General features: G+C 43.3%; 1 protein-coding gene across 1 annotated transcript in view; it reads right to left on the bottom strand.

Moving 5' to 3' along the window:
• Positions 1 to 12808, bottom strand: part of LOC310634895 (uncharacterized protein) — a gene marked incomplete at its 3' end in the record, with an annotated part of 488822 nt that extends 476014 nt beyond the window's left edge. Inside the window, exon 1 of the mRNA XM_083353432.1 lies at positions 12315 to 12808. Coding sequence (XP_083209558.1) covers positions 12315 to 12578 — 264 coding nt within the window. The 5' untranslated portion in view covers positions 12579 to 12808. The remainder of the gene's footprint in view (positions 1 to 12314) is intronic.
• Positions 12809 to 14128: the final 1320 nt, after the last annotated feature.

Here is a 14128-nt window from a genome sequence, read left to right as displayed (position 1 = left end):
GCGATGGTCATAGCAAACACTCTTTTCCAACAACCCAAGAGACGGCTCTACACATGGACATCACCAGATGGTCAACACAGAAATCAGATTGACTATATGCTCTGCAGCCAAAGATGGAGAAGCTCTATACAATCAGTAAAAACAAGACCAGGAGCTGACTGTGGCTCAGACCATGAGCTTCTCCTTGCAAAGTTTAGGCTTAAACTGAAGAAAGTAGGGAAAAGCACTAGGCCACTCAGGTATGAATTAAATCATATCCCTGTTCAATATACAGTAGAGGTGACAAATAGATTTAAGGAATTAGATCTGATAGACAGAGTGCCTGAAGAACTATGGACAGAGGTTCGTGACATTGTACAAGAGGTAGCAACCAAAACCATCCCAAAGAAAAAGAAATGCAAGAAAGCAAAATGGCTGTCTGAGGAAGTTTTGCAAATAGCTGAGGAAAGGAGGGAAGCGAAAGGCAAGGGAGAAAAAGAAAGATACGCCCAATTGAATGCAGAATTCCAGAGAATAGCTAGAAGAGATAAGAATGCCTTCTTAAATGAACAGTGCAAAGAAATAGAAGAAAACAATAGAATAGGGAGGACCAGAGATCTTTTCAAGAAAATTGGAGAAATGAAGGGAACATTTAATGCAAAAATGGGCATGATAAAGGACCAAAATGGCAGGGACCTAACAGAGGCAGAAGAGATTAAGAAGAGGTGGCAAAATTACACAGAAGAACTATACAAGAATGAGCTTAACGTCCCTGATAATCACAATGAGGCGGTCACTGACCTCGAGCCAGACATCCTAGAATGTGAAGTGAAGGGCCTTAGAAAAGCTGAGCAACAACAAAGCTAGTGGAAGTGACAGTATTCCAGCTGAGCTATTCAAAATCTTAAAAGACGATGCAGTAAAAGTGCTACACTCAATTTGCCAGCAAATTTGGAAAACTCAACAGTGGCCACAGGATTGGAAAAGATCAGTTTACATTCCAATCCCAAAGAAAGGCAGTGCCAAAGAATGTTCAAACTATCGCACCATTGCACTCTTTTCTCATGCTAGTAAAGTTCTGCTTAAAATCCTACAAGCTAGACTCCAGCAGTATGTTGATCGAGAACTACCAGAAGTACAGGGAGGATTTCGAAGAGGCAGAGGAACTAGAGATCAAATTGCCAACATACGCTGGATCATGGAGAAAGCTAGGGAGTTCCAGAAAAACATCTACTTCTGCTTCATTGACTATGCTAAAGCCTTTGATTGTGTGGATCATAACAAACTGTGGCAAGTTCTTAAAGAGATGGGAGTACCAGACCATCTTATTTGTCTCTTGAGAAACCTATATGCGGGTCAAGAAGCAACAGTGAGAACTGGACACGGAACCACTGATTGGTTCAAAATTGGGAAAGGAGTCCGGCAAGGCTATATACTGTCGCCCTGCCTATTTAACTTATATGCAGCGCACATCATGAGAAAGGCAGGGCTAGATGAATCAAAAGTTGGAATTAAGATTGCCGGAAGAAATATCAACAACCTAAGATACGCAGATGATACCACTCTAATGGCAGAAAGTGAAGAAGAACTAAAGAGCCTCTTGTTGCAGGTGAAGAAGGAGAGTGCAAAACTTGGGTTGAAACTTAACATTAAGAAAACCAAGATCATGGCATCTGGTCCTCTCAATTCCTGGCAAATAGATGGGGAAGAAATGGAGGTAGTGACAGATTTTATTTTCCTGGGCTCCAAGATCACTGCAGACGGGGACTGTAGCCAAGAAGTTAAAAGACGCTTGCTCCTGGGGAGGAAAGCCATGGCAAATCTAGACAGCACACTAAAAAGCAGAGACATCACCCTGTCAACAAAAGTGCGTATAGTCAAGGCTATGGTCTTCCCAGTTGCAATGTATGGCAGTGAAAGTTGGACCATAAGAAAGGCTGAGCGCCAAAGAATTGAGGCCTTTGAACTGTGGTGCTGGAGAAGACTCCTGAGAGTCCCTTGGACTGCAAGGCGATCAAACCGGTCAGTCCTAGAGGAGATCAATCCTGACTGCTCTTTAGAAGGCCAGATTCTGAAGCTAAAACTCAAGTACTTTGGCCACCTAATGAGAAGGAAGGACTCACTGGAGAAGAGCCTAATGCTGGGAAAGATCGAGGGCAATAGAAGAAGGTGACGACAGAGAATGAGGTGGCTGGATGGAGTCACTGAAGCAGTAGGCGCGAGCTTAAATGGACTCCAGAAGATGGTAGAGGACAGGAAGGCCTGGAGGAATGTTGTCCATAGGGTTGCGATGGGTCGGACACGACTTCGCAGCTAACAACAACAACAAGGCCACACAGGATTCCATGTATGTGTCATGGTTCCAATAGATGAAACTCTTCAAAGAACTTTGAGGCATTGTTTACCTTAAAGAATCTTTATTTGAGTAGCATAGCATTGGCACTAACATAATCGAAGCCAAAAACTGAGTTCCCCTACCCTGAGCACATAGTATCAAAGCACAATTCCCTCCCCCGTTAACAGTCATGAATCATATTCCCTAATTAGTTTAGAGCGCAGGCTTTCCCTCCAGCTCTCCAGCCCGCCAATTCCTTATCATCTCTTATTTCAACAACCTTGGTTCTCACACTAGGTCCAGTGTTATTATGTCTAGCTAGATTCTCATGTACATTCCCCCACCCCCAGCATCATCTAACTCTAAAAGCAAAAAGAAGAAAATGGATGCATCTCCATCTGTTGTCAATGCAAAAACAACCAAAGTTAGCAGCGTTGACAGTATGTGTGCAAATGCCTGCATGTGGCTTCAAATTTTGGCCAGCAACTCCCAGATGCTCTAAATCTGCTTGATTTCTAAAACCAATAATTTCAAAACCAGTACAATCTTCAAATTATAACCATTTGTTTAGTGGCCATTCAAAGTTACAACAACACTGAAAAAGTGACAACCAGTTTTCACACTTACATGGTCACATGATCAAAATTCAGCAGCTTGGCAACTGACTCATATTTATGATGGTTGCAGTATCCCAGAGTCATGTGATTTCTTTTTGCAAACTTCTGTCAAACAAAGTCAGTGGGGGAAGCCTGATTTACTTATCAATCGTATTACTAATTTACAGTAACAACTGATTCACTTAAAAACTGTAGCAAGGCAGGTCTTAAAATGGGGCAAAACTCACTTAACAAATGTCTCACTCAGCAGCAGAAATTTTAGGCTCAATTGTGGTCATAAGTTGAAGACCCAATGTATTTGCCTGAAAACACTAGAAATAGAAATAAATTCAGAGGTTTGGATATACTTTTACATGGCAGCATGTTGCTAACTAAAAAGTCTTTTTTAAGAGTAAACATTTATTTTTGGATCTAAAAGGCAAATGAGACACCAGGTTGTTTCACGAAAAGAAAAGGTGAGTGCTCTAGCCTTGAAAGGAATAAGGGAAAAAAACAAATTAAAGTGAAGACAGTTCTAAGAAAGGTTTATAGAAAATATCACATTAAGCTATAATGGAGTTAATTTATTTTTGCTTGATGTGTTGAATAAACCTTACTGTTATGGTTGGGGAAATCATGGCTTATGTTAGTCTATATTTTTTTTTAAATCCAGCCATTTGTGGCTAACTTGTAATTATATTTCATCAAAACATGACTCATATAAACCAAGGTACAATCTTAGAGAATAAGTAAACTCAAAGGCAATCATTGCTGAGCTAAGACCCATGAATTGTAGACTTTCTTGTTCTAAAAGAAAAGAAGACAACTTATTAAGAACAATGTTTTTCCTCAAGGCAAGCCTTTCATTTGGTCTCTAGCAGGAAGCCAATGGCTGATTGGTTTCATTTGTCAAGATGAAATGCTACACTCACCTTATTTGTAAAAGAACGACAATGCATCTGTCCCTGTCTAAGATGTGAGCTGCTCAACTGCATTCCCCCCACCCCCCATCAAGAAATTTCAAAAAATAATTGTATCATTGCCACACAGATAACCAATTTATGTAGTTCAGGGGCCTGTCAACCCAAATACCTGATAGTGTCATAAATAAACTTACAATTCACTGGTGCAGGCTTTCACAGCCAGTATCTGTTGGGCTTCCATGATCTAGAGCAGGGGTCTTCAACCCCCGGTCCATGGACCAGGACCAGGCCACGGCATGCCAGCAACCAGGCTGTCCAAACAAGCAAAGCCCCATCCACAAGATAATAATAATAATAATTTTATTTGTATACCGCCCTTCTTCCGAAGGACTCAGGGTGGTGAACAGGGCAATACATGTTAAAAAACAAGAATACAAAAGTTAAAAGAGATTAAACAAGATGCCCAAAAACTATAACAATAAGTTAAAATACATAAAAAGCAATAAAACCCAAACCCATCACCCATCAGGCCAGGCCGGCTTGTTCGAACAGGTAGGTCTTTAGGTCGCGCCGGAAGGAGTGAAGGTCGGGCACCATCCGGAGCTCAACCGGAAGATGGTTCCATAAATCCGGCGCTCCCACAGAGAACGCCCTCCCCCTGGGGGCCACCAGTCGACATTCTTTGACCGGTGGCACCCTGAGGAGGCCCTCTCTGTGGGAGCGCACTGGGCGGAGGGAAGTTGATGCCGGCCACAGGTGCTCCCTGAGGTATTCCGGACCCATGCCATGAAGGATGGAGGCAGCACACAAAACTACACCCTCAGTGGTGGGATTCAGCCAGTTCGCACCAGTTTGGCAGAACCAGTAGCTAATTATTTGTTGCCCAGTCCAGAATGGACTTCCAGAAGTGTAATCCACACAGAGAACCAGTTGTTCACATATTTGAATCCAACCACTGCATGCATCCTCCGGTCCGCAGAAAAACCTCTCTCCACGGAACTGGTCCCTGGTGCCCAAAAGGTTGGGGACTTCTGATCAAGAGAACAATTTCCTGACATTCTGGCAGCAAACTGTGGCTGTCATCTTCAGAAAGCAGTATGATCAAAGGACCAACCAGAACCACCACCACCACCCAAAATGTATTTATTTATTTGATTTCTATAGCTCAGCAAATGGCTCTGGGTGGCACAATGTCTAATCAGGATCAGGCTCAAACAAAGAACAAATCAGAGCTCAGCCCTCAACAATCTGCACCAATCAGAAACCAGCTCAGCTAAAGGCCAATCAGAAGTCAGGACTCCTGACTATAAAGACAAGAGCCCAGTTAGTCTTGCTCAGTTTCATGTGGTCTATATGTAATGGCTCATTTTGCCTCTGAAAATGCCAAACATGCTTGCTGACATAATGTCAGGAAACCTCTAGATTAGGGTCACTTGTGTCATGGGTTCTTTGGCGCAGGAATGAAGACGAGGTAAATGAGTACAGGAAAACTCATAGTTTATTTCTTGCAGAATCTGTACGGGGGAAATGGCTGCAACTAGCTGCAATATATAGTCTAGCCCCTAGGTGGCAGCCAATAGGTTTGAAGCAACCATTGCTGCCTAGGGATAGCCAATAGTAGCACTGGAGACTTGTAGTCTGGGTTGCTGGAGAGCCGTTAGCTGCTCCAGCAACCCACGTATTACTAATGAGCCCACTACATAACACCCCTCCCCTCTTAGATCAGACAATATTAACACAAGTTTAGTCTTAATGCAATTAACAAGACTCATTATCAAAACAACTTAAATAATAGTAATAGAAAAAAAAACCATATAGGCTACAATGTTATTAAACAACATCTGAATGAATAGGCTTCATTGACAGCATACTAGACAGTTACATCATAGCACCTGAATGAATATGCCTTCATTGACAGTATGCCAGACAGTTAACACCATAACACTAGTTTCTGTAGTACAGTGACAAGCTGCAATACAACAATATTATAGCTCTTTAATTTACAACATAATCAGCAAGATATGAAGGAGGCTTGTGTGCCCTAGTGGAACGTCTTGGAGTTGCAGTCACTTTGTGGTCTACCAGCTTACCCAGTGGGCTGGGTAGACCTGTGTCCCTTGGTACTCCTGAGTCAAGGGGATTAGATGCTCTCTGGCTGGCCTCTCCAGGTTGGCCTACCCCAGAGTCAGACTGATCAGCAGAGTAGGCACAGCGGTTGCTGAAGTCCGGTTGGCTTGCTCCTTCAGGGGATCCATGATGCATTCCTGGACTCCCCACTTCTCCCTCTGGTTCCTCCTCAGTTATGAAAGAAAAGTCCTGAGAGTCCATGTGAGGACTGGCTTGGCCGCAAGTTTGAGGACCTTGGGAGAGACTTATGACGCACTCCTCACTTAGTGGCCTTTCTGGAAACCATTTTCTGAGTTGATCAATGTGGCGTCTGACAACTCGCCCTCCCTCCAACCCCACTTCATAAGACAGGGGCCCAGATGCTTTGGTAATTTGACAAGAAACCCACAGATTCCCGTGACTATAGTTCCTGGCCCAAACCCAATCGCCCATTTGCAGCTCCCTAGAGGGTTTTGGTCGAGAGGCTTCTGCTGCCACTCTATCTGGATGCAACCTGTCTAGTTTAGTGATCAAATGCCTCCCCCAATGTAGTTCTGCAGGACTTTTACCTGTAGCAGTGCAGGGCGTAGAATGCTGGCAGAGTAGAAAATCTGCCAATCTGTGATGCCAGTCACCTGTGACAATGCGCTTGAGTGATTCCTTCATTGTCCTCACCATGCGTTCAGCTTGACCATTAGAAGATGGATGAAAAGGCGCAGACATTGCATGTCTGATGAGATTAGCTCTAAGGAAAGCCTGAAATTCACCAGCAGTGAATTGGGCCCCATTGTCTGAAACTAAGACATCTGGCAGCCCATGTGTTGCAAACAGTTTTCTCGGCACCTGGATGGTCCTAGCAGTAGTCATGTTAGGAACTGGAATTACTTCCAGCCATTTTGAGTGGCTATCCACTACTATAAGGAAGAGCTGTCCCTGAAAGGGCCCAGTGTAGTCTATGTGAATCCTAGACCAGGGAGTGTGCGTTTCCTCCCACCTGTGAACTGGAACCTGTGGAATTTCAGGCCTCGATTGCTGGCATGTATAACAACCATGGACTTGTGCCTCAATGTCCTTATCAAGGCCAAGCCACCAAAGGTAGCTTCTAGCTAAAGCTTTCATTCTGCAATGCCTGGATGGCCTTCATGTAATGATTGTAAAATCCGGTCTCTTAGGGAGGAGGGAATTATGACTCTGTTTCCCCATAAAATGCACTCCTTGTGGGCAGATAACTCATGCCTTCTGACAAAATAGTTCTGAAATTCAGAACCTGGACTTTTATCCAACCAACCCATGTATACCCATGACAATACTCTACTAAGTATTCTATCTGTGGCAGTTTCAGTAGCAATGTCCGCCGCATGGAGGGGGAATTCAGGTAAGTCCTGTATGGACAGAATTCTAGCAGCTGGAGCCAGATCTGATTCCATTAGTGGCAGTGGTAGTCTGCTGAGGCCATCAGCATGGCCCATTTCTTTACCCGGTTTGTGAATCAATTTAAAAGTGTATGCAGATAGAAAAATAGACCATCTCAGCATTCTTGGTGACAGTATGTGGGGGGTTTGTTTGTCTGTTGTGAAAAGTCCCAACAGAGGTTTGTGGTCTGTGAAGTCCCTGCCATATAAATAGTCATGGATTTTTTTTATTTCAGCAACAATGGCTAGGGCCTCTTTGCCAATCTGAGCATAGTTGCACTCGGCAGAGGACAATGTCTTTGAGTAAAATGCTATAGGAACCTGTGTTCCAATCCTTTCTATGTGACTTAAAGCTGCCCCCACCCCATAGGGAGATACATCACATGGAAGACATACTGGTTTAGACTGTAGTGAGTTACAGTGGACTTTTCTGACAAAAGTGCTTTTAAGTCCTGGAAACTTTTTTCATGTAAATTAGTCCATTTCCATGGAGCTTTCTTATCTAGAAGCCTGTGGAGGGGCTCTGCTAGTGCGGCCTTATGAGGTAGAAATATGTGATAGAAGTTTAGGAGGCCCAAGAATGCTTGTAGCTCTCCTTTGGATCTGGGACTAGGAGCCATTTTAATAGCCTTCACTTTAGAATCAGCAGGGTGAATGCCGTTAGCATCAATTCAGAAACCCAGGAATTCTGTTGAAGGAACCCCAATACTACACTTGCTCTTTTTTAATTTGAGGCCTGCTTCACGAAGCCTCTGCAAAACAGCTCTGAGCCTACTGGCTAACACTTCTGGGGATTCCCCAGCAATAAGAACATAATCAAAATAAGGGCAGACACCCTGAATACCCTTAAGTGTACTTTCCATGATTCCCTGGAAACTGCCAAGTGCAACACTGACTCCAAACTGTAAGCATTTAACTTTGAATGCCATCCTATGAGTCACGATCGTCTGAGCCGCAGCTGTGGCCTCATCAACCGGCAATTGCTGATAGGCCTGTGCTAAATCAAGTTTAGCAAAAATAGTACCCCCTTGCAAGGAGGCTAAAATGTGGTTGACTGCTGGGACCGGGTAAGCGTGCTGCTTGAGGGCTTTATTTAGTGTGCATTTATAGTCAGCGCAAATGCGAATTTCCCCATTGGCTTTAAGTGGAGTGACTATAGGAGTTTCCCACTCCCCACCATCAACAGGCTGTAAAACGCCCTGTTCTACAAGCTTATCAATTTCTGAATCAATTTTATATTTTAAGACAAAGGGGACCCTGTGAGGCTTAACCCTGATTGGAACTATGTTGGGATCTAGCTTAAATGAGATAGGTGGGCCTGTGTATGTTCCTAGGGCTGAATCAAAAACATCTGTATAGTCCTCGTATACTGATGTGAGGTCTACAGTTTGTGTCTGGTTGATACCAGTAATCTGAATACCTAAGGCATCAAACTAGCCTAGGGATAGCCAATAGTAGCACTGGAGACTTGTACTCTGGGTTGCTGGTGAGCCGTTAGCTGCTCCAGCAACCCACGTGGTATTACTAATGAGCCCAGTACATAACACACTAAAGTCTGAAACTCTGAAAAGCATTCGGAAGCTATGACTGGTACAGAATGCAGCTGCACAGACATTCTCTTAGGTGGCACATGTAGTGCTGCTATTGTGTGAGCTCCATGTCCAATTCAAGTGTTGCTTATCACTTTAAAGCCCGTTATGGCATGGGTCCAGGGTATCTGAGGAGCTGTCTCTCCCCAATGGGACTGGCTAGTGTACGAAGAGGCTTACTTTGGATGCCTTCTGCCAAAGAATTTCAGCTGGCATGGTCCAAGAGATGAAAGTTTTCTGCTGTAGCTTCAGCTTTTTGGAATATTCTACCACTGGAGGTGAGCTTGTATCCCATACTCCTGATCTTCTAAAGCAGACATGTCAAACTCGCGATGTCACGTGATGTTGCACAACATATTGGGACAGTTTTGCTGTTGCCAGTAATGGGGTGGGCCTGGGTTCTGTGTGATGCGTCCGGCCTGTAGGCTGGTAGTTTGACACCCCTGTTCTAAAGAATCTTGAAACCTGGCTCTGGCAGCTGGCCTAGTGACCCAATAAGTAGGGGCTGCTAACAGGGTACAGAGAAGATTCCCACTCTTATGTTGCCCCTCTTCTTGATTTTTAGTTTTTATTTAACCTTAATTTTTAATTGTTTTATCTTTTTATTATGCTTTAATCTCCCCAGGGTTGCTGTAGCAGTGAGATAGGTAACATATAAATTTAATAAATAAACACTGCCTAAACATATGATTGCCAATTTCTTGTTTAAATCAATCTTGAAAATGTAAAGCTAGTGGGTTAATTATAGGGATTTTTTTTTCTTCTTTTACCATTGCCAAGACTTATACTTACAAAGATGACTATATCTTTTCCTCCCGTTAGTCCCCATACTGGTACAAAAATTATTTCATTTTCAGTTTTACAGCAGTGCATTTGAGTGAACTCAATGGAAGCAAAATGAAAAAGGGAGCAACCCCCCCACACACAACAACCCTGGAGAACACTACAATGTTGGATTCGAATTTCATAGCATGAACTTGTGCGCTACATGGGAATGGTATAAAGATTGCCTGTCTCCAGCAGCTTGGCTTCCTGTATTTGAAGCCATGTTTAGAGAAATGACATGCTGTTCAGGAAATATGCAATCAGACAGCAAGCTTTTTTTTGTTGTTGTTTTAATCACCCTGAAGAGTAAAAAAATAATAATAGAGAAATAACACTTCTTATTGTAGACAGGTCCCACTAAAAAATATGGCCAATGTGGTTTCTCCTCTTCCAAGTGCACACTTGAAATATGCTTAAAGAAGAAAGTATTGCTGCTGTGGGAGTCGCATCTTTATCGCTCAACCTCTCTTCTCTCTAAAAAAAATATTGCTGCTAAGCAACCACGAGTAGGACAAATGTTGGAGTCCCATAGCAAAGATATCTTGTATTAAGCCACATTGGTGTCTCTTCTAGGGTTATTTTATATTGACTGGAATTGGCTCTCCAGAATTTCAGGACATTGTCATACCACGTTGTTCTCATTTCCCTAATTCTTCCAAGGCTTTCTTGAAGGTGACTTTTAACCATCATCCACTCTGCCAACCTCACAAAGGTGAGAATGTGCACAGATTGTTAGGGCTCCCTCCTGCTGTTAGGAACAAAATGCAGACAATATTCTATCTGAATTTGAGATACAGTATGCCCTGCTATAGCAAAACTCTGTCATGTCCCTACACACACACACACACACACACACACAACCAAATCCACAGTGGGTTAGGAGGCTGAGCTTGTCGATCAGAAGGTCGGCAGTTTGGCGGGTCGAATCCAGAGTGCCGTGTAACAGAGTGAGCGCCTGTTAATCGTCCCAGCTTCTGCCAACCTAGCAGTTTGAAAGCACGTAAAAATGCAAGTAGAAAAATAGGGACCACTATGGTGGGAAGGTAACAGCGTTCCATGCGCCTTTGGCGTATAGTCATGCTGGCCACATGACCATGGAGATGTCCTCGGACAAGCGCTGGCTCTTCGGCTTTTTTTTTTTATTGAAAAGTTTTAAAATACAGTTTTCCTTTAAAAAAACCCCCTTCCCCCTCCCTCCTCCCCTCCCTACCTCCCCCCTATCTCCCCCCTCCCCTTCTCCCTCCTCCCTCCCCTGCCTCCCCCCCCACTTCCCCTCCTCCCCCCCTCCCCCCCCCGACTTCCCAGAGCAAAATACAAGGTATATATCTAAAAAGCAATCATAAACAATCATATACTAACAATTATAAACTCTAAAATCCATCACTCTCTAGCTTATATAGAGTAAACCAATCCTTAATAATACTAAATATGTATAAAGAACTAAAATAAAAGAAAACTAGCGTCATTCCCATCTATGTTCTTCCACAATTCACTATTTCCTAAACAAATTCTCATTTACACATCACAAGCACCTATCCCTATTAACCTCTCTAGCCAAAATAGGCTATAATAGATAGTTCTTACACAAATTAACCCACATTAACCCACAAAACTTTCTACCTCTTCCTCTGTAGTAAATTGTCCATTAATTCCAAATTGAAGATTCTGTTACCATACATATCATCCCAAAACTCTTAAAAACACAACTACCACTTGACTGTAAGTATGTTGTGGAAGTTCCATAGATTTCTACTGGTCTTATTTTTTATCTTTTTTGAGCGTTTTAAGGCAGCACGCGTCACCCTCTGTTCTCTAGGATCATCCAAAAGAGTTGCAGCTTGATCTCCTCCTGTACCATTCTCGTCTATCTGTCCATCTTCATCCTCTTGATGTTCTCCTTCTCCAGATCCCTCTGCAGCTTCCAAAAGTGTTGATGGGGTTGCTTTTAAGACATTGTTGTAAAAATCATGCGCTTGCTTCACAGTACCCAAACAGTACCTTTTGCCTTCATACATGAAGCTCAACCCAGCTGGGATCTCCCATCTGAACCTTATATCTCTTTGCTTGAGCTCTTGCACAAGAAATATAAAGTCCTTCCTTCTCTTTAAAATCTTTGGAGGAATTTCTTTTAGAACCAAAACTTCTTGACCAGCAATCACAACTTTAGTATCATAGGCAGCTTGTATAACTTCATCTCTAATTTCCCTTTTTACAAAATAAACCACCACATCTCTAGGCAACTTTCTCTGTTTAGCAATCCACGAGTTCACACGAAACACTTTGTCCATGCCTTGTTTTATTTCAGATGCTGGATGGTTCAATATCACCTCAAAAGCCTCAGAAACCAGCTGCTTTAAATCTTCCTTAATATTCTCTTTTAGGCCTCTAATTCTAACAGCAAACTGCATCTGGTAAAATTGAGCTAGACTCAGTTCGCTATCCATTTTGTCTTTTAAATCTTCAATTTCCAATACTTTTGCTTCTAATATAGCATTCTTTTGAGTCAAATCTTCCACTTTGTCATCCAGCACCTCCACACATTTAGCTACTTTATGCACTGAGGACAAAATGTCTACCTTCATCTCTCTGAATTTCTGTTCCATCCTTTCTTCCATTCTCTGCTCCAATTTCTCCAATTTCTCCTCCATCTGTACAAATTTAACACCCATTGACTCCAAAATTAACTGGGTATGTTTTTCAAGGTCCTTCGATGTCAATACATCGGGAGAATGCAACGCCTGCAGTAATGATTGTTGTTGCACCGGAGAATTTCCAGCACTCCGAAAAGTTCTAGGGGGAGGTTTAGCCGCCATCTTTTACTTACAATTGTGACGCACTTTCACTTTAAGTTTTAAGCAAAGTCCATCAAGCTCGAGAGTAAAATAAAATAATCCTCTTCATCTCTTCATCTTTCCCTCTTGTACTGCTCTGCCTGCTCTTTTCCTTTCATAGTCTCTCCTTCAAGCAGGGATGGTCGCAGACGCCTGGCTCTGCTCCATGAAGTCCGGAGCAGAGACGCTAGCCAGCTGGGAGCAGCCCAGGCTACGGGGGAGTTCAATCCTTCAGCCGCCCAAGCTCCAAGCTCAGGCGGCCCCGGAGAACTCGACCCCTACCTGGGGGCTCACCCCCTCCTCTTCTCCCGAGGAGGGGGCTTCAAATTCGCCCGAACAGCTGATTGGCGCTGTTTCGGGCGAAAAATCACACAGCTGAGCCGCGGGCAGCCCGGGAAGGCTGTCTCCGGCGCCGCGGAGCCACCGGAAGTCCCGCTCTTCAGCTTTGAAACGGAGATGAGCACCGGCCCCTAGAATCGGAAACGACTAGCACGCATGTGTGGGGGAACCTTTACCTTTACCTTTATGCCCTGCTATAGCAAAACTCTGTCACGTCCACACACACACACACACACACACCAAAATCCACTGCAAACATCTCCTTTCCCAAACTGAGATTCCCTCAGGCAATTAAGGAATGAATCTTTCTGAACCCAGCCTGGAGATGCCAGGGGTTAAACCTGCAGCCTTCTGCATGTAAAACAGGTGCTCAGGCATGAGCTTCAGGCAGAATGCCTGCATGGCTGGGAGAGATCTTGTGCACATTTTTGTGTGATAAAGAGTCCAAGGAAGAATAGGTTGGCTATAAGAGAAGAAGAAGAAGAAGAAGAAAGGGGGAAGCCCAGAGAAAGATCTATTATCTATTTCTACCTACCCTGACCTTGTCTCTGGGAGGAGAAAGGTACATTCATCAAAACTCTGGTAAGTGTTATAGTGGGAAGGTCTGTCAGGTTTGATTTTATTGTTGCTCAAGAAACTTAGAGAGAGAGAGAAGGAGGAGATAGAGAGAGAGAGAATTTCCTCCAGGGGAAAACTTTGAAAAGCAACAGAAGGACTACATTGATTGTGGACTGATTTTGAACTAGCACTGCCTCTGGAAAACCACCAAGTTCCCTAAGAGAAAAATGCCAAAATTCCGTTTGAGTGGAGTAGAGTAACAGAAAGAATGGGCTTGGCTGGTTGGTTAGTTGTTGTTTAATTTGAACCTACACATACCTTCAGGGCTTTTTTTGTCATAGAATGCTCAGAACGGAGTTCTGGCACCTTTTTTGGATGGAACCTTGTAGGGTAGGCAAGGTGGGTTGCATGACATGTGTGAGTTCCGGCACCTTTTTCTTTTACAAAAAAAGCACTGCATACCTTTTTCTGTAAACTCAGAATTGCCAATATTGCCAGCTGAAATGGTGAGTGCAGGAAAGCAGAGGTGTTATCTCTGCAAAAAAAAAAAGTCTATGGAAAAAAAATCCCAGGAGGAAAGGAAGGAAGGAAGGAAAGAAAGGAAATAAATAAATAAATAAACCTCACTACACAAG

The sequence above is a fragment of the Vipera ursinii genome (assembly GCF_947247035.1).
Source record: "Vipera ursinii genome assembly, chromosome: 2".
Lineage (NCBI taxonomy): Eukaryota > Metazoa > Chordata > Lepidosauria > Squamata > Viperidae > Vipera > Vipera ursinii.
This window is presented reverse-complemented; position numbering and strand designations above follow the sequence as displayed.